The sequence below is a fragment of the Lactuca sativa genome, chromosome 4 (assembly GCF_002870075.4).
Source record: "Lactuca sativa cultivar Salinas chromosome 4, Lsat_Salinas_v11, whole genome shotgun sequence".
Lineage (NCBI taxonomy): Eukaryota > Viridiplantae > Streptophyta > Magnoliopsida > Asterales > Asteraceae > Lactuca > Lactuca sativa.
Window position 1 is genome coordinate 257,644,748 of NC_056626.2, and position 26,075 is coordinate 257,670,822.

Here is a 26,075-nt window from a genome sequence, read left to right on the forward strand (position 1 = left end):
AATCACATAGAAATAATGCAGTACAACACATAACATACATAGCATACAAATACTCTGTCACATAACTCTGGTTACCTACTCAAGGTAAAGTGTAGTGAGAAGACTTACCTGGCAAGCAAAAAGCAGATATCTCCACACTCGGATCTCGAACTCGCCACCGCCTAACACGTAAGGCAAAACTCTCATGACTATAACTCTCGAGACTAGAATCAATCCTCTCAATGCACCCTCTTAAGGGTAAAAGACTATTTTACCTCTCTCTTGGCCCAAAGGCCACATCGCTGACCAAACCCTAAAAGTCAACGGTCCACCCTTGGTCAAAATCAAAGTCCTCAGTCAAAGTCAACCCCTGACTGACCCTACTCGCCGAGTCAACTCTATGACTCGCCAAGTTTCTATAATCAGAACTTCACTCAATCCGCGATCTAACTCGCCGAGTCCAACAACTCTGAGTCCACTCGCACACAACTCACCGAGTCGTCCCTTGACTCACCGATTCTCGACTCAACCAGGGAATATCGGGACTCTTCGACAAGACTCGCCGAGTCCAAGAACAGACTCGCCGAGTCCAAGACTATCACCAACCTACTCACCGAGTTGTTCATACAACTCGCCGAGTTCCAGGCCATCTTCATCCAACTCGTCGAGTACACCCATGTGACTCGCCGAGTACCACCGGTCTGAATCCATTCAGAAGCATTCCAGGCCATGCAATTGCTCCAAAACATAGATCTAGCCTCCTACGACTCATCCATCACGTAAAGTGGCAAACTTTACGTGAATCCAAAGAGATCTAGGCCATTTGCACATTGGGCTAGGGTTTGGGACATGAAAGCTTCACTAAACACTCCAACACAGGGACTTTCATGCTCTCTGATTCTTCTCCCTTCCAGATCTGAGGTAGCAACCTCAGATCTAACCTCTAGACTTCCCATTACATCCATAGACAAGTTCCCATAAACCCCAAAATGAAGAAACACATAATAACAGCCCAAGAACGAGATATTACCTCCAAGAGATGCCCCAACTGCAATGTAATTCGAATCCAAGCAAAGCCCCTTGCTCCAAGCCTTCAATCTCCCAAAATTCCTTCAACAATTACTTCTCCAAGCTCCAATCCACTCAACAATGGTGCTTCTCCGCGATTTAGGGTTTTCTGGGGCTCAAGGGGTGATAAGGAGGCTGGGAGGAAAACATAATGTTCTTTATATAGGGCTCAACCCCGAGAATTAGGGTTTTCTCCAATCAGCGCCTACTCGCCGAGTCCTCCTCACTGACTCGCCAAGTCGGCTACTTAGCACGCGACCCAGTCGCGACTCTACTCGCCGAGTCCATCCATGGACTCGCCGAGTCACTCTTTCACAACTTACTCTTTTAGCCCTTCAACTCTACTCTTGATATTTCGGGATGTTACAATTCTCCCCCACTTAAGTTAGGCTTCGTCCTCGAAGCCTATGGCAACTCAACTCCCAAATGCTCCCACGACGCGCCACCTGGCCCTAACTGGACCAGGTTCCTCAAAGCATAACCATCAAACTCGAACTCACTTCCTCTTTCCTTGTGGTGTCCTGACCACCGTCTCAAACCGGGCACTGGCTGTACCCTCATATAATCACACTCAACAATCGAGAATTACCCGAGATGTATCACTGCTCCAAATCTCAACAACCGCTCGACCCATAAGGGCTAGAAAGCCATGAACCATCGGATCCCCGATCCGAATCCCACTTTATCCATTCTGTGCTGACAGAAAGACCCACTCTTCAATCTCAGAGCAACTCCCACGAGTTCTCCTCTTGCAATCACATACGCATGCTGAACTTGCCCAATACCCTCGGGTTGGGAAAAACCCGATGCACTGATGATATCCTCCAACATCCCCCCAGGATGAACCACTAGTACATATCCAATACCCTGATCAGAATCAAGCTGGGAGTCCCCAACTCCCTCCCTGCATTCATCCTGAAACTCTTGGCCCTACTCTCGCGGAACCCCTTCCGCGTCCTCAGCAGACATCCCAACATGATGTCATTCCATACCACTGTCACAGACACAATGTTCAACCACCATACTCCAAATCATCCACTCTCACTACTACTTTCACTTCCGTGAACCAACACTCCCCCCCCCCCCGGGGGGGTTACATACCTTTCTCTTCCCTTACCCAGGGAAACCACTAGCCAACCTTGCCACTACTCCATGTATCACACATGCTCTGGATCTGCTCGCAAGGGCCCTCGGGTCCATGCGCTACCTCTCCCCAACAAATGAGGGTCCGACACCTCCTCCCATACAACAGCTCAAAGGGTGGCATACAAATGCACTAATGATGGCTGTTGATATAGGATAACTCAACCAAAGATAAATACGTGCCGCAACTCCCTCCGAGATCTAATACACATGCCCGAAGCATGTCTTCGAGCGTCTGAATCGCTCGTTCGCTCTGAAGTGTCCTCAGACATCATCATGATCAAAATAACCCACTAACTTCCTCCCCGTGACCACTATCCCGGACCAGGGACGCGCAAGTCACAAAATTCTCTTTTCCTCATGCGAGAAAATACAATCCAACCGAGGATCGCCTAAACTCTGATCTCTGGTTTCTGCTGCGCATCTCACCGCATCTCCCGACAGAGACGGTGACCCCAGTCTCGCCCCCGGTTCAACACCCTGGCTCCAGAACTCAATACTAGGGATACTCAAGCCCAAAACTCTTCCACATCATACACTGATCGGAGATCATTCCATCATCACATTCTCTTGCCATCTAGTGAGTACTACGGCTCCCCGCAGTATCACAACACCCTCTAACTAGTGAGTACTACGGCTCCCCGCAGTATCACAACACCCTCTGACTAGTGAGTACTACGGCTCCCCGCAGTATCACAACACTCTCTGACTAGTGAGTACTACGGCTCCCCGCAGTATCGCAACACTCTCTGACTAGTGAGTACTACGGCTCCCCGCAGTATCACAACACTCTCTGACTAATGAGTACTACGGCTCCCCGCAGTATCACAACACCCTCTGACTCCACTAGCTCATGCTCCGCAGACTATCATAGGCAGCTACCCATACTCGGCTCGAATACACATTCCAGACTCTGGAAGCAATCGACATATCAAAATGCCCACCCTTGCGAAGTTCCATTCTCTTAATAATCTCCCTAGATGCCCATACTCGAAGGGCTCCCACTAGATCCGTAGATACCTGATACACCACAAATCGTTTCAACTCAAGATTTACAAGTAACTCTGAAATAAAGGTATCATACCCGGATACCTCATAATATCCCAACAGAACATCACAAGATCCTGCCACAACCACTGATTCCCTTACTCCCAATACCATACACTCACGACAATACATTTCCTTTGAATCCCATAATAATTTTTGATATCACACGATGCGCAACTTCAGTGCATCCAAACACTTAATTGGAATACAAGGAAGGCGCTAACCCTTCAGAACACACTAATGATCTTCCGAAACCCTTTCCACTACCACTCAAAATTCAATCAAGAATACACATCCTAGCCCGGGAATTGGCTACTCGATAATCGGCTACCCATATCCCAACCCAGAAGTTCTCAACTGCCCATACCATCATTACGAGCCTTCCACTCGAGACGACTCTGACCACCATCAGATTCCTGATCATTGACCACCCGCCGTGGAGACACCCATCCTTCTCTTAGACATATATCACATGCATTATCTCGCCCTGCACCTTCCTTAATCACCCATGACCCTGATCTCATGAATTCAAGCCGCAGGTTCTGCATCCAACCCCTAACCGCTCTTGCACCAATCTCTAGTTCTCTCAATAAACCACCCAGTTCTCCCCCACTTAGGGTTCGAACCATCACTATCTGACACATCAACAACCTCACGAACTATTTCCACCAGCAATAACGCACCTGCCCCTGGAAAGTGCTACGCAACACCCGATAATCCCCTTTAAAGAAATTAATCGATCTCATAACTCTGATCCTCAGATGAACTCCTCAAGAACTTTTCGCCACGACTGCCTCTAGTCGTTCCAAATCTCGTACCAATCAAGTACCAAACAACTCAACTGCTCAATAACATTCCTAGCTCATAGACTGAACCACAAAATCATCGTACTCCTCACCTCAACTCATCAAACATCGCTCCAACACCGGGATCATCCCAAGAACAGGGACCCACTCCCATATTTAACACCCAACATAGATAGAAAACTCTCTGCACTTCTAAACTCGACTGAACTCCCCACTAATACCACTATAATACATCCTACTATAGTCAAATAGGTGTAGTGTGGTCCTCGACTATCTCAGTCCCAACTGACTATCTGCTCATGACAAATCACTGTCTCGTGGCACACATGCTACCTGATACTCTGGAAGAAATCATCATCAATAACGACCTGCAGGGTTTACCCTCAAACCCAAAACTAAAACATCAGGCCTTTCATGTTCCGCACACGAACACAAATAGCACCACTCACATAGAAGGTGACCTCTCCTCTATCGACTGATTGCTCAACTCAGACCGAAATTCTCCTCTCCCTCTAACTCCTTACCAAAATACTCTGATAGGCTCTCGACTTCCTTCTCGAGGGACGCCTCTCCAAATTCAATCATGGCCTACATGCCTAAAACCCATAGCGTCCAATCTCTACCTTATCAATCGTGACCGGATAACCAGAGAATCACAAGCATCATTCACTACGAACCATGGTACTCATCCCATGACATCTCTTCTCAATATGCTCCGGTGTATGGTACCCGAACCATAGCATCACTCCTCCATTTCCTCCGATGTATGATACTCGAACCATAACATCCCTCCTCAATCTGCTCCGATGTATGGTACTCAACCATAACATCACTCTTCAATCCGCTCCAATGTATGGTACTCGAACCATAACATCACTCCTCAATCTGCTCTGATGTATGGTACTCGAACCATACATCACTCCTTAATATGCTCATTAGAATCTTCAGAATACTCCCTGTATCAGTATGGGTCCTCTGCTTTCAGTAGTACGGGCCCATACTACCTGCCACATCTACCCATACTTTCCACACGGACTATTCCGGAGCTCCTAAGTAGCTGCTCGACCTTCTCGTTCACCAATTCCATCGCGTGCTCGCTCCCCAGCGAAATTCTCTACCCTGCCAGTGCACTCATCTGGCTAAGGTTACTCCCTAGGCTCTTCTCAGATTCCCACACTTCTCTGCCATCAGCTGCTGAAGAGCTCCTAATGATGCCAGCCATCTACCTCCTGAATATCGTCATATTCGCTTGGTAGCTGACTCCCATCATCGAGAGTTCCACAAAGCACGAAGCAAGCAGCATTCGAGCATCGAAGAATATATATGACTCGCTCTGGGTGATAACTCTGCTTGCTCTGCTCATCCGTGGAAGTACCACCGAACTCTGCAACTCTTCCCCTCTCGGGCTCTAACTATTCTTTCTCCAAGTACTACAGTACTCATCTAGGTATCTTCCCTAGATTACTCCTCTACTCAAATCCCCTAAAGGATTCCAATCAAATATTCTCACTCATCACATACTCAAAAGCACGACGCATATCACAGCAATTCCTAGGCTAAGGCATCACAAATCAGGCCACTCTAGTCCTAATATATGGAATACCTAGTCTGTCTCTAGCATGCAATAATATCTCATAAAGTGCATCATAAATATCTCATAACACAAAAGTAAGGGTATTTTGGGAGATCACCATTCGGGCTCTGGCTGATTGTACACACTGCTCTTTCTCGTTTTCTCTTTGAACTCTTATTCGCTTTAGAAAATTATTTCTTTGAAAACTTTTCTTACTTCCTCAGTTTGAGTCCAGAATTACCCGAAGGCGCATCCGAATCCCTCAAACCAAGGCTCTGATACCAACTTATAACACCGTAAATTTAAAGACAAAATTTTCATTTAAATAATCATTTTATTCTTAGAACACTTGTTAAAAATCTCATTCATAATCAAATTACAAAACATAGCTCCATTTTCACTTGCATAGAAAACCAGGATCCTCCAAAATATGACTCTTGCTCTGGTGTGTACAATCAAGCCGGTGCCGCACCGTGATACTGAAAGAAACCTGAAAACGACATAACACAAAACACTGTAAGCACGAAGCTTAGTGAATTCCCCAAAATACCACACACATAACACATATAAGCCACTCGAGGCTATAACTCTATGGGTCTGTGCACCCAAACTCTGTGAACCCTCAGGTTCTAACTCTGTGAACCTTCCGGTTCTAACTCTAGGAACCCTTCGGTTCCAACTCTGCAAACATGCACAACATAAATCACATAGAAATAATGCAGTACAACACATAACATACATAGCATACAAATACTCTGTCACATAACTCTGGTTACCTACTCAAGGTAAAGTGTAGTGAGAAGACTCACCTGGCAAGCAAAAAGCAGATATCTCCACACTCGGATCTCGAACTCGCCACCGCCTAACACGTAAGGCAAAACTCTCATGACTATAACTCTCGAGACTAGAATCAATCCTCTCAATGCACCCTCTTAAGGGTAAAAGACTATTTTACCCCTCTCTTGGCCCAAAGGCCACATCGCTGACCAAACCCTAAAAGTCAACGGTCCACCCTTGGTCAAAATCAAAGTCCTCAGTCAAAGTCAACCCCTGACTGACCCTACTCGCCGAGTCAACTCTATGACTCGCCGAGTTTCTATAATCAGAACTTCACTCAATCCGCGATCTAACTCACCGAGTCCAACAACTCTGAGTCCACTCGCACACAACTCACCGAGTCGTCCCTTGACTCACCGATTCTCGACTCAACCAGGGAATATCGGGACTCTTCGACAAGACTCGCCGAGTCCAAGAACAGACTCGCCGAGTCCAAGACTATCATCAACCTACTCGCCGAGTTGTTCATACAACTCGCCGAGTTCCAGGCCATCTTCATCCAACTCGTCGAGTACACCCATGTGACTCGCCGAGTACCACCGGTCTGAATCCATTCAGATGCATTCCAGGCCATGCAATTGCTCCAAAACATAGATCTAGCCTGCTACCACTCATCCATCACGTAAAGTGGCAAACTTTACGTGAATCCAAAGAGATCTAGGCCATTTGCACATTGGGCTAGGGTTTGGGACATGAAAGCTTCACTAAACACTCCAACACAGGGACTTTCATGCTCTCTGATTCTTCTCCCTTCCAAATCTGAGGTAGCAACCTCATATCTAACCTCTAGACTTCCCATTACATCCATAGACAAGTTCCCATAAACCCCAAAATGAAGAAACACATAATAACAGCCCAAGAACGAGATATTACCTCCAAGAGATGCCCCAACTGCAATGTAATTCGAATCCAAGCAAAGCCCCTTGCTCCAAGCCTTCAATCTCCCAAAATTCCTTCAACAATTACTTCTCCAAGCTCCAATCCACTCAACAATGGTGCTTCTCCGCGATTTAGGGTTTTCTGGGGCTCAAGGGGTGATAAGGAGGCTGGGAGGAAAACATAATGTTCTTTATATAGGGCTCAACCCCGAGAATTAGGGTTTTCTCCAATCAGCGTCTACTCGCCGAGTCCTCCTCACTGACTCGCCGAGTCGGCTACTTAGCACGCGACCCAGTCGCGACTCTACTCGCCGAGTCCATCCATGGACTCGCCAAGTCACTCTTTCACAACTTACTCTTTTAGCCCTTCAACTCTACTCTTGATATTTCGGGATGTTACAAATACATTCTGAAAGAATACACAAAATCAATTCTTAAACTAATAATATAACAAATAATTACATTGTATGATTGTGATTCATTGAAAAATAACAACATTCTGAAAGAAATGATTTTAAGCAACACTTTATACATTGTAGCATAACACATTCTGGTATAATACATTCTCGTTCTATATGTTTTCTTCCTTCTCCACATCAATGTTAGCCTCTTCAAAACCTAAATCCACAAAGAAAACATAATCAAGTTTCAAAAATTAAACAATTCAATGCATTCTAATTGAATAAAAACTATAAATTATGACAAAATACATTAAAGACTATAAAGTTTGACAGAATATAGTAGAAAAATAAAAACTATAAATTCTGACAGAATATAGTAAAGACTATAAAGTCAACCATAAAGTATCACAAATTCATTACCAGTTAAACAAATATACTTGTTGTGAGATTGACATTTTATGTATGTTTGACCTCTAAGCCACTTCAAAATATGCTAGCATTATATGAGATTGACATTTTGTGTGATTGGCATTCTGTCAGAATTGTATTGCATGAGAATGATTTTATACAAGGAGCTACAAAAAGGAGATAAACATGAGCATGATTTTATACAACATACATTAGAATAAGTAGAATAATTTGAAGTGAACATTTTATCAAACCAACATATTAGATTTCATTCTAACAAAATTGGAATTCGTGATTCCATTCTGGCAGAATTACCCTCATCATATTAGATACTAAGATGATTTTGCTACTGCTACTAATTGAAGATTATTCCTTTGGTGCTTGATATTCATGAGGAAGATAAGAAATAAATTTTTCACCAATGTCTTTTTCAAATATCAAATTCTACAAGATAGAATACAAACATGATAAAGTAATTGTTTATAGGTTATCTGAAACTATTCTAAAATTCTATGTGCCTGAAGTCGGATGACTTCACCATCTGATTTTTTGATGTATTGGTAAAATTCAGGCTGAGCAAGTGAATCATTGACTGAAGACTTCACCATCTTTATATGTGATGGATCTAAAAAAATCAAGAATATAGTATCAAATGGGTAAATAAAATTAGGAAAAATCAAACACTTACATATAGTGTTAGAACAACTTCCATGAAAAAAGCCCCTGAATGCAGCTCCAATGGGTTCACCGGTGGTTGAACAGATCGCAAGGAAGGGAGATCTAATCTCTGTCAGCCACCAATCGTGGAAAGGAATGGAAATGAGGCAGCAGTGTTTCCGTTAAGTGGCAGCGACGGCTGCTCCTTCTATCCGACAACAATCACGTAGGGAGGGAAAGACTTCGATCCTCAGTTGATCGGAGAAGAAAGAAACACGCAAACATTCAGAAAATGGCCGATGACTCTTAATCGATCGTAAGGAAGGGCTGCAATCGGCGGTGGGAAGTCGCTGAATTTCTTCTCTGTAGTGGTGATGTTCCAGGCAGGAAACGAATGTGAAGGATTAGGTCAAATATATTTACTTTATTTCCATAATGATAGGATTTCAATTAAATGATTTCCTTAATTAAAAGTACAAAAGGTCCAAAATATCCTTTATTGATTTATTTAATTATTTATTATTTCTTGAATTCTCATTGGTGCATTTAGGCACACAATATTTGTTGAAAATATTTGAACCTAACTATATATATATATATATATATATATATATATATATATATATATATATATATATATATATATATATATATATATATATAGTCATCAAAGCGGAGACGGGACAGATTGGGGATTGTTATACCCGACCCCAACCCCATCTCCAGTTTTTGCATAATGGGGGTCCCTAGCCTCGTATCCGGTACCCATTTTGGCGGGGAATACCCGTCCTCGATTGGGGCAAGTCAATTGGGTTTTCCACCGGGTCGGATGAAATTTTCATCCCTAATCAAAAAGAGATACCATGAAATTTTTTATTTTTCAATCACAAATATATCAAAATAAATAATAAAGTATTAAAAATAAATCAACGGATATGTTTTCTAGAAACTTAATCCCAAAAAAAGATATTTTTTAAAACTTAATCCCATAAAAGATATTGTTTCAAATACAACTTCAAAAAGATTCTCCTCCATAAACAACTAAAAAAAACTATATGATTCACGTGTTCTCAAAAATTAATATTACTACATAAAGAATCATTTAAAAAAATAAAAATTATATACAGATAAGTATGTTTAATTAATTGTTTTGTAGTGTAATTAGACTTTAAGGTAAAATACCCATTAAACAATCCAATCTTCGCTTTCATTAGAAGACTAAAGTTGCTTTTGGAAACATAAAACAATCAAAATATTGCACATGCCCAATTCATGATCTCCTTTTGCTAATTTCCTCACTTTATATTTTCCATTTTTCCAAAGGGTTTAATTAATATCCCATGGCCAAAAATGGCGTTAACCTAACCATGTTCTTCCTGTTCATCATAACATACTGCTATTGGGAGAGCCACGTGAAACTCGCTGACTTCATCACCACTTCTCCAAATTCAATCCATCTTATCAAAGACATTTTCATACTCGCCGGACAAAGCAACATGGCGGGGAGAGGCGGCGTGATCGAAAGAAACTGGGACGGAATAATCCCACCGGAAATCCAGTCCAGTCCCGGAAAGATTCTACGATTGGGTGGTGATCTGAATTGGGAAGACGCAGAAGAACCACTTCATGCCGATATCGACGTCAACAAGACTTGTGGAGTTGGGCCAGGAATGGCGTTTGCGAATGCGCTGATCGACGGCGATCCACGGCGGTTTCCGGTGGTGGGGTTGGTGCCGTGTGCTATTGGAGGGAGTGGGATTGATGAGTGGTCGCGTGGTGGGAGACTTTACGAACGGTTAAAAAGGAGGGCGGCGGTGGCGGTGGAACGCGGCGGAGAGATTAGGGCGGTGTTGTGGTTTCAAGGGGAGAGAGACACGATTAACATAACCGATGCTGAATCGTATAAAGGAAAATTACAGAGATTATATATCGATTTAAGAACTGATCTAAATTCGCCTTTGCTTCCCGTGATTCAGGTATTAATTTCTTGCGTTTTTCTTTTTTACTGATTTGATCAAAATATTTCCGATTACTATGGTTTCTTGATTGGATTTTGGTCAACGAGTTGAGTCAATGAACTCAACTTGATTAAAATCGACAAAGAGTTGATCTTGATAGTCGTGTCTAACACTCTACCAACAAAATATTAAAAATGCAAACGCTGTTTGGCCCACTTTGTTTTGTAATGGCACTAGGCGCACACACCGGATGCACTAGTCCAACGAGTTAGGTGGGTTTTGTTCATGAAAAAAAGGTTTAAAGTAAAATAAATAATAAAATAAATTATATATATATATATATATTAAATGAAAAAACTTTCTTTATTTGTGCGTCCTCATAATTCTGTTTTATTTTTTTGCTGATTTATATAATAAAATGGTGTTTGATGGAACAATATGTAATTGTGTATTAATCTGATATTTATCTGTCACTTACTTATACATCCATGGATTGTTTTTTTTTAATCAAATTTATAATGTAAACTATTTCAGTTTAGGATTAACCATGTATTTGTGTAAACATTATATATTGGAATTTTCTAATATGTATAGTAAGGGCATATATAAAAAAACATTAAATGTTATAAATATTATCAATAATTAAATATGAAATTTATTTATTATAATGAATATTATCATTAATTAAATGTAAAATACATTAATAATCTCCCTAATAAATGAATTTACCATTTAATTATGGTAATATTTGTTCTAATCAATGTTTTTTTATATGTGCCCTAGACACATATTTGAAAATCTCTTATTTTATTTACAGGCTATGTGGGCTTTTTGAATTATTTTATTGAAATGTGAGATTATTATGTTAATACTAATTTTCTAAATATATCTAACATATTAGTTATTATATCTAAAATTAGATTAAAAAAAAACAAACAAAAACAAGACAAGACATTTTTTCGTGTCACTAACTCATTTTTTTCTCTCCGTAATTCCATCTACTCGAAAAGTTTCCCGATATAATATGTCTTTGCTATATATAACAATACCTAGAAGATAAATCATCATGAAGGATGCATTTTACAATGGTAGTATCAATGTGTCACACACTCCTACCTTTGAAAAATTCCACATCATTACACAAATTAGACAATATTCATATTGGTCACTAATATTCTCTAATTAGCTTCGAATCAAATACAATGATATTTCAAATTAAGAAGGAAACATCAAACATCAATATACATGTCAATGGTATAAGAAAAAAGTGTAATTACATTGTAAATTGTATGGCATGTTAATTAAATGGTTTATAAAACGATTTTTTTGAGCAACATGATTTATTTTTTATTTTTTAAAATTATAGGTTGCTTTAGCTTCTGGTGAAGGATCTTATGTAGAAAAGGTTAGAGAAGCTCAACTTGGAATCCAGCTTCCGAATGTAATAACAGTTGATGCGAAGGGACTACAACTACAACCGGATGGACTTCACCTCAGCACCCAAGCCCAAGTTCAGGTCGGGGAGATGATGGCTCATGCATATACTACATTCCGATTGTTGTCACTAGTTACAGGAGATTAATTAAGAATCCTTGTGAATAATACTGTTATTGTTATACATATAATGATCTGTGCATACTTTTTTTTTTTTTTTTTGAAAGTATAGAGATACCCATTCATGGCTTAGTAAATTAAGCAAATAGCACCTTGTGACCCTTGCAAATTATTAAATTTAATTGGGCATTGTTTAAAATAGAAATGTTTGATAATCAACATATGTTTCTTTGCATTTATTGAATATTATAAAAACAAAAAGCTCAGCCACAATCAACAACACATTGTTTTTCTTATTCGTTTAGGAATGCAATCGATTGTTTGACGTTAAAAAACTTGATTTTGTACATTTTCCTACTTAACTAATGGGTATAATAAGGTTTTTTTTATTGGGTTTACATTATATAATGTTTGGATGAGCTAAATATGCTTATTGACTTAAATAATTAGTTTTTAATAAATTAGTGAATTATAAATAAAATTGTAAAAACGATGCATGTGTTATATTAAAAATCTCCACTTTGGTCGAAAAAGTGGACCAACACCATTGGTCCAAAATAAGTATTTTGTTGCGATTTTGGTCTAAATTTTTTTTAAAAATACTTAAAATGATGCATTTGCCTTTTTTTTCTCAAGCAAATATAAAAAGTTTAAGAGTTTACAAACCTGATTATCACCTTTAGAATGATACCCAAAAGGTAAACCATGGTCATCAAGCTCACTATATAAAAAAACATTATTAACATCAAGTTGGAAAAGAGACCAAATATAATTAATTACAAGAGTAATAACAATTAATAGTAACCATTTTTGCAACCGAAGAAAATGTCTCCTCATAATCTATACATTCTCTGTGACTATACCCTTTATTCACTAAGCGGCTGTTTGGCAGGATCTGAATTTTTAAGAGGTCTGAATTTTTAAAAGGGTCTGAAATTTTAAGAGCTGAATGTTTAACATGTTGTTTGGTTAGGACATCTGAATTGTTGTGCTGAATTATTAAAATGACCATTTTACCCTTCTGTTTTATTTTTTATTGAATTCATGTGTTTGTTTAGAAAATAACCTAATAAATTTCTTAAATACATATTAAAAAAATATAAACACCATATAACGGCACAAATCAATCACAATTCAGCAACTAGAGATCAAGTCTCATCAACATAATTTTAGAATTCAATGAAGGTATTTCCAATTATAAATTTCACATACAATAGACAATAGCAGATTTTGAAGAACAACAGGGGAAAAAACGAGAAAAAAAAACATCAGAAAAAAGGATGGCGATAGGGAGGAAGAGAAGAAAAGCAAGAAGAAAACAAGAAAATGAGAAGAAAACGCATCTGGTTTGAAGCAACATCTGAAAAAGAAAACGAGAAAAAAGGAGGAGAAAAGAGAAGAAAACGAACCTGATGATGTTGCTGCTGCTGGAGTCGTTAATGGCGAGGCTGAGAGGGATGCGACGGGGCGGTAGGGTGAGCTGAGATGGCGGCAGGAGATGGCGATAGGGAGGAAGATCTTTCGGTGGCTGGAGATGTCGATGGAAGCCACGCGATTGAACGAGCCGAACACAAAAGGATTAGGGCGTCTTTTTTAATTTCAGATGGGATTGCAAATCTGAATCGGTAAGTGGTAAAATTCAGATTAAGAGCCCAAAATAAGATGTAAACAAACGGTCTGAATCTTACTGATTCAGACATACCCCTTATTAAGTGGTATTAAGACCCAAACAAATAGGCCCTAATATAGCTTTAAATCTTTCAACCTCACCATTAGACGTATATTTTATTTTAAAAACCCATTTACATCCAATTGATTTTCTACCGGGGGTAAATTAGTAATTATCCAAGTCTGATTTCTATTCAAAGCTTCCATTTCTTCATTCACTGCAACTATCAAATTAAGATCAATAGAAGCTTGATAATATGTTTGAGGTTCAATAGTTTTATTAAGATTAGCAATAAAACACTTATTATCAAAATTTAAAAAAGAGTAATTAATAGATTTCTCAATACCATATTTATACTTTCCTTCCACAACAAAACCATTAAATTTATGAGGAAACCTAGACTCACGACTAGATCTCCTAACACTTACACGATTAGACAAACTATTTTCCTCATAACTTCTAAGAGTCTCAAAACCAGTCATATCAGGTTGCAAGACAAGTAGATCAACACTCTGAACACGCTCTAGACTAGGATTAGTTACAATAAAAAAATGACTACCATCCCAACTGGTACTAGTTTCATTCAAAGAATGATGAGCACTATCCTTACCATCCTGATTGCTATCAATTGAGATTCTAACATTATGTCTGTCATTTTGTAACGACCGAAAAATTCCGACCAATTTAAATTTTTCAAAAACAACCCAATATCTTTAAATTATTACAAAAAGGTTTTCAATACAATTTATTTAGAGTATTCCCAGAATCACATCACAACATAAACATGAGGAGCGGTACGATCACGCCTTCGCCTTGCCACGGTCTCCTGAAGAACCTGAAAAAACATCAAACCACAACTGTAAGCCCGAAAGCTTAGTGAGATATCCCCAAAATACCAACCACATATACCATACACGCATAACATGCCATATCATATCCGATCACAGAACAACCATGCACTTCGGGTCTACTGTGTGACTGGTCCGCCGCACCGGCCAACAGTTCACATGGTCCACCCTCCGAATCTAGCCATATACATCGAGTCTATAGTGTGAATGGTCCGCCCGCACCGGGCCTTCAATCCACCTGGTCCACTCTCTGAGTCTACAATATGACTGGTCTGCCTGCACCGGGCCTTCAGTCGGCCTGGTCCACTCTCCGAGCCTCGGCACGTCTGGTCTGCCCTCTTGGGTCCTACAACCTATCCGGACTGCTCGTTGGGCCTTCGGGACAACCGATCCACCCTGGGTATCTTCGCCTACAACACAAAGCAGGACCCACCTCAACCCAACTCCAGTCCAAACAACCATGTGCACATAATCATACAATCATATAACAATTCACAGTCAACAAGCCGATCAAACAGATTACATAACATATCATCATCCTAATCAGGATACCGACCTAACCGGTCACTAGCATAGCATCACCCTACATATCAGGATACCGACCTTAACCAGGTCTCTAACATATACCATCCTAGCTACCAGGATGCAAACATATCAAAGCAATAACATAACAACAAATACCCGGATCTCAATTTGATAAAGGGCCGGCCTTGGTGCCTTAGACCCTGTTGATATAATGAGGATAACTCACCTCGCACTGCCGAAACTCTGAACTAAATAAGAAGATTCTCAAATCGCCGCCTCACCGAAAATCCCGAACTAGCCAACATAGCACAAATAATCATTAGGCTTAGCACAATACTCTATCAAGGGTAAATTGACCATTTTACCCTTAACTCATTCCGGCCCAACACTGGATAAGCTCTCAAGCCCACTAATGGCTAAAAGTCCAAAAGTCCGAAGCAAAGCCCACTATTGGCCCAATTTACTAAATTAGGCCCACCTCATCAAATGGACCTAAACTCATGATCCATAACAACCAATGGGCCCACAATACTCTATCCATAATGTCCAGTCACGGCCCAAAATCCAGCAGCCCAAATAATAGCCCAATCCCTAAGGCCCAAAATGAAAAGCCCAACAGAGGGAGTACGCTGGGCGTACCCTCCTTGGTACGCTGGGCGTACACGCTGATTCGCAACAAGGGATCGGGGCACTGACTCGCTACGCGGGGCGTACTCACATGTTACGCGGGGTGTAACTTCGCTACTCATTAAGTCCCCATAACTTCTTAATGACTTAAGCTCTTAAGCCCAAACTTCAGATCCCTAGGCCAAATATGCCTAAGATTCATAAAGTCTCAAACTTTATCACTTGGGACGTCCATAAAGCTCTTAATCCATTAAGACCCACATATCTCATACATGGAACAACCACAGCCCTTGGGACCTCATTTTTCTCACTCAAGACCTCTCCTAAGGTCTGAAAGGACATATAATCTTGACCAACCCGAAACATGCAACAAGATGAGGACTTTTGGGACAAGAATGGTGTCAAAGCTTCACAACACATAGATCTACACAATATGAATGTCAAGCAAGAAGATTTATACCTCAAATAGGCTCCAAAGGATGATGTCTTCCCAGATCTATAAGCTCCAGCAGTTCCTCTCCTTCTTTGACAACTTCTCCTTGCTTCCTTTATGCTCTCCTTTGCTAATCCAAGCGTTTCAAGACCAAACACACCCAATCAAGGAGGTGGGACGGCTATCTTAGGGTTTCTGAGGTTAAGGGAGAGCTTATGGAGGCTAGGGCATGAACCAACATGTTCCTTATATAGTGGCTGACCCTAATTTTAGGGTTTTAGAACTCTGAGAGTATGCTGGGCGTACCTCTAGTACACTGGGCGTACTCAGCCTTGCACCCGCGTCCATATACGCCTTTACGCTGGGCGTAATCGGCTGGTCCCCAAATTTCATATTTGGCCCTCTTCTTCCACTTTCCCACAAAATGACCAAAATACCTTTCCTCATAAATCCCGGGGACTCACAATTAAGTACTCTTAGAAACGGGGCGTTACAATTCTCCCCCACTTAAATTAGGCTTCGCCCTCGAAGCCTGCGGCAACTCGACTCCTGAACTTCTCCCGCAACGCACCACCTAGCATTAACCAGACCAGGGTCCTCGACACAACCATCGAAACTCGAAACTCACTTTCTCCTTTCTTGCGGTGTCCTGACCACCGCCTCAAGCCGGCCACCGACTTCACTCTTTGATAACCATACTTATCAGATTCTACACTTATCAATCGAGTACCACTCCATGGCACTTTTCTCAATCCTGATCACAACAATCACTTGTCTCTTACGAGCTAGATATAACCCTAAACCATCGGGTTCCCGATCCGAGTCCAACTCTATTCATTCCATGCTAACAGAATGACACATTCTTCAGCCTCAGAGCAACTCCCATAAGTTCTCCTCTTGCAATCGTATGCACATGATGCACTAGCTCTAGCACCCTCAGTTAGGAAAACCCGTCACACTGACGACACCTCCAATCATCCCCCAGGATGAACCACCACTACATACACAATTCCTTGATCAGGATCAAAATCGGAGTCCAAGACTCCATCCCTGCATCCCTTCCGAGTCTCTTGTCTCTACACCCGCGAAATTCCTTCCGCGACCTCAACAGACATCCAATCCGGATGTGATCCCATACCACTGCCGCAATCACGCTGCTCAATGAACATAATTGGACCACTCCAATCATAACTCTGCACTGCCGCTTTCACTTCCGTGAATTTACACTCCCCCTTGGAGCTACATTCCTCTCTCTTTCCTTACCAAGGAAATCCACTTGGCCGCCTTGTCACTACGACAAGTGCCATGATGCTCGCCCAACGCTACACCACTCCTTTATAGCATAACCGTTATCCATGCAACACACATGCTCTGAATCTGCTCACAAGGACTCTCGAGTCCATGCACCATCTCCATTAATCAAGATCAATACCCGGGGCAAGACCCTCTAATGCCAACACATCACAACATACTCAATCCATTTCCTCAAACCGATCTAACAATACCTGCAGAGTCTTCAGCATGACTGGACTGCCTTACCAGGCCTTCAGCCAATCTAGACCACTCTCAGAACCTTCAACCAATCTGGATCGCCCTCCAGGGCCTTCAGTCTGTCTGGGACGTCCTCCGAGCCTTCGGCCTAACTGGTACGCCTGCCAGCCTTCAGTCTACCCGGACCACTCAACCATCATTCATCATTCCGAGTTATCTCTCCGGGAAATCCTCCCATGCATACTGTTCTAGCCCTCTAGGGGTTCCGAACTCTCTCTCCATCATACATACTCAATCCCGGCCTGATCCCAGGCCTTCCACAATTAAATACCCTTGGTCTGTATCCCGCCCCGCATTCCTGCCACTTACTCATACCAGCCTACGCTCTTGGCTGACAGAACACTGCTGAATTCCAAACAGCTAAACAACCTCACGTGATCATCGATCTTTCGGAGAATTTTCCAATTCTCCCCCACATATAGCACTGACTATCAATCACCGGTCGCCATCATCGACCTCCCTCAACAACCTTACACAACACAACACTTACACGCGAACTGCGTCCCGCAAGCACAAACAACCTTCACAAAATCACATATTAACACTGATCATCCCGAGCTCAAAGCAATTCAATCTGCAGCTAACCACTCTTCAGAAAGCAGAGGCTACCCGACACTCAGACCAACGCCAGATTTCCACTAGTAACCCTCATGAATGATAACCAACGAAATTCCCGTTACTAACCCATAACCAAACCATAACCCTCAAAGAACAACGAATACCACACCGGAAACCTCACAATGAGACTAGAAGATAAACAATACTCCACAATAACCACAAGATAATCAAGATATCAATAAAGAAACATACCTGTGGTTGCATCCGGCACTGCCTGGACCTCCTCTGTTGTAAGCTGAAAAGCACGACCCTGAGCCCTTGGGGGCTTCGCTCCACCCTGACCTCCACTCGTGATCCTCAAAGTGGCCGGTGCTGGAGCCTGCACCGGTCCTGCAGCGAGCTGTGGACAGTTGACCCTCAAGTGCCCAACCTGATGACAATGATAACGAATCCTCAAATCCCGAACCGGCGCTGACTGCCGACAATCCCTCGCATAGTGCCCCTCCTTTCCGCACTTGCGGCATGCACCACCGGACCTGCAAACTCCGGTGTGACCCCTCCCACACTTCCCACAAGCGTGGCTACTCTGATCTCCTACCCTAGAATCAACGGTCTTGGACCGTTTCGGCGCCAGCTGCGACTGCACCGGAGCCTGCCTCAGCTCACGCAACTGCAACTCAATCTCTAACTCACGCCGCCTGGCGGCCTCCTGCAACTCCAACAAAGTCTCGCACCTTTGCGTAGACACAAACTGTCTGATATCCCTCTTGAGCATGCTCAGATATCGAGACATTTTAGCCTGCTCCGAAGCAAACTCAGGGCAGAACATCGCCCTCTCAGTGAACATCCTGGTGATCTCAGTCACCGACTCTGAACCCTGCTTCAGCTCAAGGAACTCCTGAGCCAATCTCTCTCTCTCAATCCGCGGAACATAACGAGTGCTGAACATCTCTCTGAACTGATCCCATGAAACCGCAGCCCTCTGCGCATCCGAATATGACCCCATGGTCAATCTCCACCAATCCTTCGCCCCGAGACTCAACAGGTTCAGAGCACACCTCACTCTCTGATCAGCAGGGCATGAACACGTGAAGAAACACCCCTCCACGTCCGATAACCATCTCATAGCAACAATCGGGTCCTGAACTCCATCAAAGGTGGGAGGCTTCGTATTATCGAAGTCCCGATACTGAAAACCCCGACCAGCTCCTCCCCCTGCCACTACTATAGCCGCTGTAGCCGCCGCGGCAGCCGTCTCTGTGAGAGCTGCATAGCGCTCATCAAAATACTCAACCATGGCGGTCTTGTTCGACCCAAACAGTTTCGGCAACTCAGCTCGGAACAACGCAACAATCTCATCATGCAGGATCTCACGAATCCTCGCATCCAATTCGCACGTGCTCATCTGACCAATAACCTCGGGCGGTACTGACCCGCCCGGAACTCCCTCTCCTGCTCCCGATCCTGAACCGGATCCACTCCCAGCATGCCTCGGAATCTCCATACTGAAAACACCACAAAATCTCAGACACTTCCCTCTAACCCGGGAACAAACTCTCAACCTAACCCTAGAGGTCATGGTTTCCCTGATACGCGTATGGGTCCTGTGCTTTCAGTAGTACGGGCCCATACTACCTTCCACACCTACCCATATTTGTATGAAGTACTACCACAACACCCTAGTGGAAAACATACAAGCGCTCAATCCTCACGACTAGAGGAACACTAGAAATCTCCCACAAGGAAACCCTAGGCTAACAGGCATCATAAATCAGGCAACATTATCATGAAATCTTGAAGATCCCTAGCCTAGCACTAGCATGTTGTTCTATCAAAGCTCAAAAACAAATATCATGTATGGAATTTTGGGGTTACTTACTGGCTCCGAATGATCGTACCTTCGCGTCCTCCTTTTACTCATTTTGAAAACCATTTTAAATTCTCTTTTGAAAACCCTCCTCGATTTGAGACTGGAGTCACACGAGTGTTCCTCTAATTCACTCAAACCAAGGCTCTGATACCAACTTGTAACGACCGAAAAATTCCGTCCAATTTAAATTTTTCAAAAACAACCCAATCTCTTTAAATTATTACAAAAAGGTTTTCAATGCAATTTATTTAGAGTATTCCCAGAATCACATCACAACATAAACATGAGGAGCGGTACGATGACGCCTTCGCCTTGCCACGGTCTCCTAAAGAACCTGAAAAAACATTAAACCACAACTGTAAGCCCGAAAGCTTAATGAGATATCCCCAAAATACCAACCGCATATACCATACACGCATAACATGCCATATCATATCCGATCACAGAACAACCATGCACTTCGGGTCTACTGTGTGACTGGTCCGCCGCACCAGCCAACAGTTCACCTGGTCCACCCTCCGATTCTAACCATATACATTGAGTCTACAGTGTGATTGGTCCGCTCGCACCGGGCCTTCAATCCACCTGGTCCACTCTCTGAGTGTACAGTATGACTGGTCCACCCGCACCGGGCCTTCAGTCGGCCTGGTCCACTCTCCGAGCCTCGGCACGTCTGGTCCGACCTCTTGGGGCCTACAGCCTATCTGGACCGCTCGTTGGGTCTTCGGGACAACCGGTCCGCCCTGGGTATCTTGGCCTACAACACAAAGCAGGACCCACCTCAACCCAACTCCAGTCCAAACAACCATGTGCACATAATCATACAATCATATAACAATTCACAGTCAACAAGCCGATCAAACAGATCACATAACATATCATCATCCTAATCAGGATACCGACCTAACCGGTCACTAGCATAGCATCACCCTACATATCAGGATACCGACCTTAACCAGGTCTCTAACATATACCATCCTAGCTACCAGGATGCAAACATATCAAAGCAATAACATTACAACAAATACCTGGATCTCAATCCAATAAAGGGCCGGCCTCGGTGCCTTAGAACCTGTTGATATAGTGAGGATAACTCACCTCGCACTGCCGAAACTCTGAACTGAAGAAGCAGATTCTCGAATCGCCGCCTCACCGAAAATCTCAAACTAGCCAACATAGCACAAATAATCATTAGGCTAAGCACAATACTCTATCGAGGGTAAATTGACCATTTTACCTTTAACTCATTCCGGCCCAACACTGGATAAGCTCTCAAGCCCATTAATGGCCCAAAGTCCAAAAGTCTGAAGCAAAGCCCACTATTGGCCTAATTTACTAAATTGGGCCCACCTCACCAAATGGACTTAAACTCATGATCCATAACAACCAATGGGCCCACAATACTCTATCCATAATGTCTAGTCACGGCCCAAAATCCAGCAGCCCAAATAACAACCCAATCCCTAAGGCCCAAAATGAAAAGCCCAACTGAGGGAGTATGCTGGGCGTACCCTCCTTGGTACGCTGGGCGTACACGCTGATTCGCAACAGGGGATCGGGGCACTGACTCGCTGCGCGGGGTGTACTCACATGTTAAGCGGAGCGTAACTTCGCTACTCATTAAGTCCCCATAACGTCTTAATGGCTTAAGCTCTTAAGCCCAAACTTCAGATCCCTAGGCCAAATATGCCTAAGATTCATAAAGTCTCAAACTTTATCACTTGGGACGTCCATAAAGCTCTTAATCCAACGTCTTAATCCATTAAGACCCACATATCTCACACATGGAACAGCCACAGCCCTTGGGACCTCATTTTTCTCACTCAAGACCTCTTCTAAGGTCTGAAAGGACTGATAATCTTGACCAACCCGAAACATGCAACAAGATGAGGACTTTTGGGACAAGAATGGTGTCAAATCTTCACAACACATAGATCTACACAATATGAATGTCAAGCAAGAAGCTTTATACCTCAAATAGGCTCCAAAGGATGATGTCTTCCCAGATCTATAAGCTCCAGCCGTTCCTCTCCTTCTTTGACAACTTCTCCTTGCTTCCTTTATGCTCTCCTTTGCTAATCCAAGCTTTTCAAGACCAAACACACCCAATCAAGGAGGTGGGACGGCTATCTTAGGGTTTCTGAGGTTAAGGGAGAGCTTATGGAGGCTAGGTTATGAACCAACATGTTCCTTATATAGTGGCTGACCCTAATTTTAGGGTTTTAGAACTCTGAGAGTACGTTGGGTGTACCTCTAGTATGCTGGGCGTACTCAGCCTTGCACCCGCGTCCATATACGCCTTTACGCTGGGCGTAATCCCAGCTTACGCTGGGCGTAATCGGCTTGTCCCCAAATTTCATATTTGGCCCTCTTCTTCCACTTTCCCACAAAATGACCAAAATACCTTTCCTCATAAACCCTGGGTACTCACAATTAAGTACTCTTAGAAATGGGGCGTTACACATTTAGACTATCCGAAAAAAGTAACCCATCATTGGAAAAAGGATCCTAATGATCATTGGTATTGGTAAAAGAAGGATCAAGAAAATCAGAAGCACCATCAGATTTCATTTTAAAATGAAACACATATCATAGAATTTCACATCTCCAGAAAAGAAGAAAAGATTCTATTATCAAGACTACAGACTTTATAACCTTTTTTTTTAACATTTCAATAGCTAACAAGAACACATTTTTCAAATTATTAGAAAAACAGTTATCATTATTATTCAATTTAGTTGCAAAACATAAGCACCCAAATACCATAATATTATCAAACACAGGTAAACGTTTATAAATGGATTCAAAAGGAGTTTTACCATTTAAAATGGAATAAGGAGTTCTATATACCATAAACACTGCATTTAGAACGGCCTCTCCCCAAAATCTCCTAAGTAAACTAGATTGAAATAACAAAGACCTAGAGACATTTAAGAAATGCATATGCTTTCTTTCCACAATACCATTCTGTTATGGAGTATGAATACGAGATGTTTGATGAATGATACCTTTATATTCAAAAAACTTTTCATTCTATGATTAACGAATTCGGTACCATTATCATATCTAATAGTTTTGATTTGAACATTGAACTGATTTTCAAGAAAAGATAAAAAAAAATGGAAGCAAGAAAACACTTCTTCTTTAGATTTCATCAAATAAAGCCAAGTAGCCCTAGTATAATCATCAACAATTGTAAGAAAAAACCAATAACCTCTATAAGCAACAACCTTATAAGGCCCCTATACATATAAATGAATTAATTCACCAATACAATTAGTTTTATGTTTGCTTAAAGGTAATACTTCCCTCGTTTGTATGGACCTATGACAAACTTCACATGGCATAGCAGATTTATTACCAAATTTAAGAGCATATTTTACCATATTCAAAGTTTGGTTAGTAGGATGGCCAAGTCTATTATGCCAAGTAAGTTTAGAAACAAAACTTCTAGCAATTTTACATACAAGATTAGACCTACCAAGGACATGACTATCAAGATAATACAAGCCTATAGATTCTTTACTAGTCTCCATGGACAGTGAATACTAATTAGAGCAAGTATTCTCATCAAAGATCCCTTTAAACTTATTATCTTTGCATAACTTGTAAATAGAAAAATATCAACATGAAAGTTAGGAACCACAAAGGCATCAGTTAAGGTGATGGAATTAGACAGGGTCATGTTACCAGTTTTATCAATTTTAGCAGTAGATCCATTAGGATGATCTACTTTAAGGTTTAATTTTGAAACATCAACAACATCATCAAGTTGGGATTCGATAGCTGTCATATGCTGATAGCTCTTGAATCCACAACCCATTTTCCGTCTTTATATAAAACACTATTACATTTAATACCTTCCACATTAACATTACTTGACACGTCCTCTATAAGTTTTTTGTCATTTAGAAGAGACATGATCTTAGAATATTGCTATTTGGTTGGAAAATACTGATCTGGCTTATTAGAAGAACCACATGAAGTATTAAATGAATCAACAACATGAGAAACTATAACGCTCTGTTTCGAATCATTTCCTATTTTGGAGTAGTGATCATGGATTGTATATTAATGGGCTTGGTGTTAGAATAGTGTCTAAGGCTGCAACTATATTAGGAAAGTATTTGACCCGATTGAGCATGGTCCTTTTGGGTTGCCTTCACCATAGCAACTTGACAGGATGATTTATAATGAGAGAAGAAATATTATTAATATATTATGAGAATAATATAAGGAATATTAATATTATTATTTGATTAATATAAGTCATAAATTAATTAGGAATTAATTTGGTGACTTAAAGAGATTAATTTAATAGAAGGGCATAAACTGTCAATTGTATGATAGTTGTACTTTGGGCTATAATCCCTTATGGATAAGGGGGGACGGTTTTTTGGCTTAGGATAGACCTTGAAATCGTCCAAGGCTTATCATTAGGGTATTGGATTGCTTAGGGCTTAAGTTATCCAATTAGGGTTTAAGGGTGAAACCCTAGGAGCCTTACTAGTATAAATAGACCCTATAGGCTAAGGAAAATCGACACTCTTGCCTTTGGAAGAACCCTGGCTGATTTCTAGCTCTTTCCCTTCTCTCTTTGATCATCCTCTTGCTAGTTGGTGTTTGTAAGCCATTAGAGGAGTGACACTTGTGACTCTAAAGCTCCAAGGACAAGAAGATTCAAGCAAGTGATTCAAGGTAATCATCTAAATCTGATTTCTTATGTTATTATACTAGAATTATCATTAGAAGTCTTGGATTCAATGCATGTTCAATTAGAGAAACCTAGATCCAAGCATTAGGGTTTGTATGTGCACATAGGAATGTTCATATGGCTAAAACCCATCAGTGGTATCAGAGCCTTGATTGGTTTCTATTGAATTGATGCATTGGTTGCTTGTTTGTTGCTTGCAAAATTCAAATTTTGTCATTCTGCCTGATGAACTCGGCGAGTTCCATAGTGGACTCGGCGAGTACGCCTCAACTCGGCGAGTCCATTGTCGTACTCGGCGAGTTCGAGCATCATAAAGAGCTAATTTCAAGATTTCTTGTTGTTTATCTTTTGGATACTTACCATAATCTTAATAGTTCAATATAAATCCGATTTTGTGATATATTTGAGTATATTCTTGACCTAATTGAAGATATTTATCAATTAATTAAATATTAATTTCCTTATGTGATAATTGATTAATTATTTTAATTAATTTGGTAAATTGTTTTGCAAGAAATAATTAAATAAATCAAATATGGATAATTATGTGATTAAATGTTAATTTGGATTATTTGTTATTTGATCCCTTATGTTTTGAAAAGTTTAAAACTTGCCCTCAAGTTTTGAAATTTATGTTTTGTGATTAAAAGTTTAATTTAGATATTTTAAATTTCAAACCCTAGAATTTTACAAGTTTAAAATTCAACCCTATACTAATATAATATTACAAGATTAATCTATATATATATATATATATATATATATATATATATATATATATATATATATATATATATGTATGTATGTATAACTAAAAATGCTAGTCTTACCGTTAGTAGGCCTCATTCACGAAGCCGGTCTATAAGGTGGGTATAAGGTTGCGGCCTATAAAATGGCGCTTAATGGGTGTACACTCACACCCACCGCTTGCTTGATCGGTGGAGGGTCGTTAGCCGAACGGGTAGGATAGG

At 41.3% G+C, this 26,075-nt stretch overlaps 2 protein-coding genes across 2 annotated transcripts in view; both read left to right on the forward strand.

Annotated features, from left to right (window-relative positions):
* The first annotated feature begins 10,031 nt into the window (after nucleotides 1-10,031).
* LOC111890277 (probable carbohydrate esterase At4g34215) lies at nucleotides 10,032-12,446 on the forward strand. The gene is made up of 2 exons (XM_023886421.3): nucleotides 10,032-10,773; nucleotides 12,122-12,446. The coding sequence occupies exons 1-2, from the start codon at nucleotides 10,138-10,140 to the stop codon at nucleotides 12,335-12,337; spliced, it is 852 nt and encodes a 283-aa protein (XP_023742189.1). The 5' UTR covers nucleotides 10,032-10,137; the 3' UTR covers nucleotides 12,338-12,446.
* Nucleotides 12,447-13,794: 1,348 nt separating this feature from the next.
* Nucleotides 13,795-26,075, forward strand: part of LOC111890271 (uncharacterized) — a 43,664-nt gene continuing 31,383 nt past the window's right edge. Inside the window, exon 1 of the mRNA XM_052771118.1 lies at nucleotides 13,795-13,934. Within this exon, the coding sequence (XP_052627078.1) occupies nucleotides 13,795-13,934 (140 nt within the window). The remainder of the gene's footprint in view (nucleotides 13,935-26,075) is intronic.

What these genes read in the sequence shown, in the direction of transcription:
- LOC111890277 (XM_023886421.3), top strand. Translation starts at nt 10,138, where the DNA reads ATGGCCAAAAATGGCGTTAACCTAACCATGTTCTTCCTGTTCATCATA. An exon ending in CTTTGCTTCCCGTGATTCAG is followed by an intron (nt 10,774 to 12,121) that starts GTATTAATTTCT and finishes TTAAAATTATAG; the next exon opens with GTTGCTTTAGCTTCTGGTGA.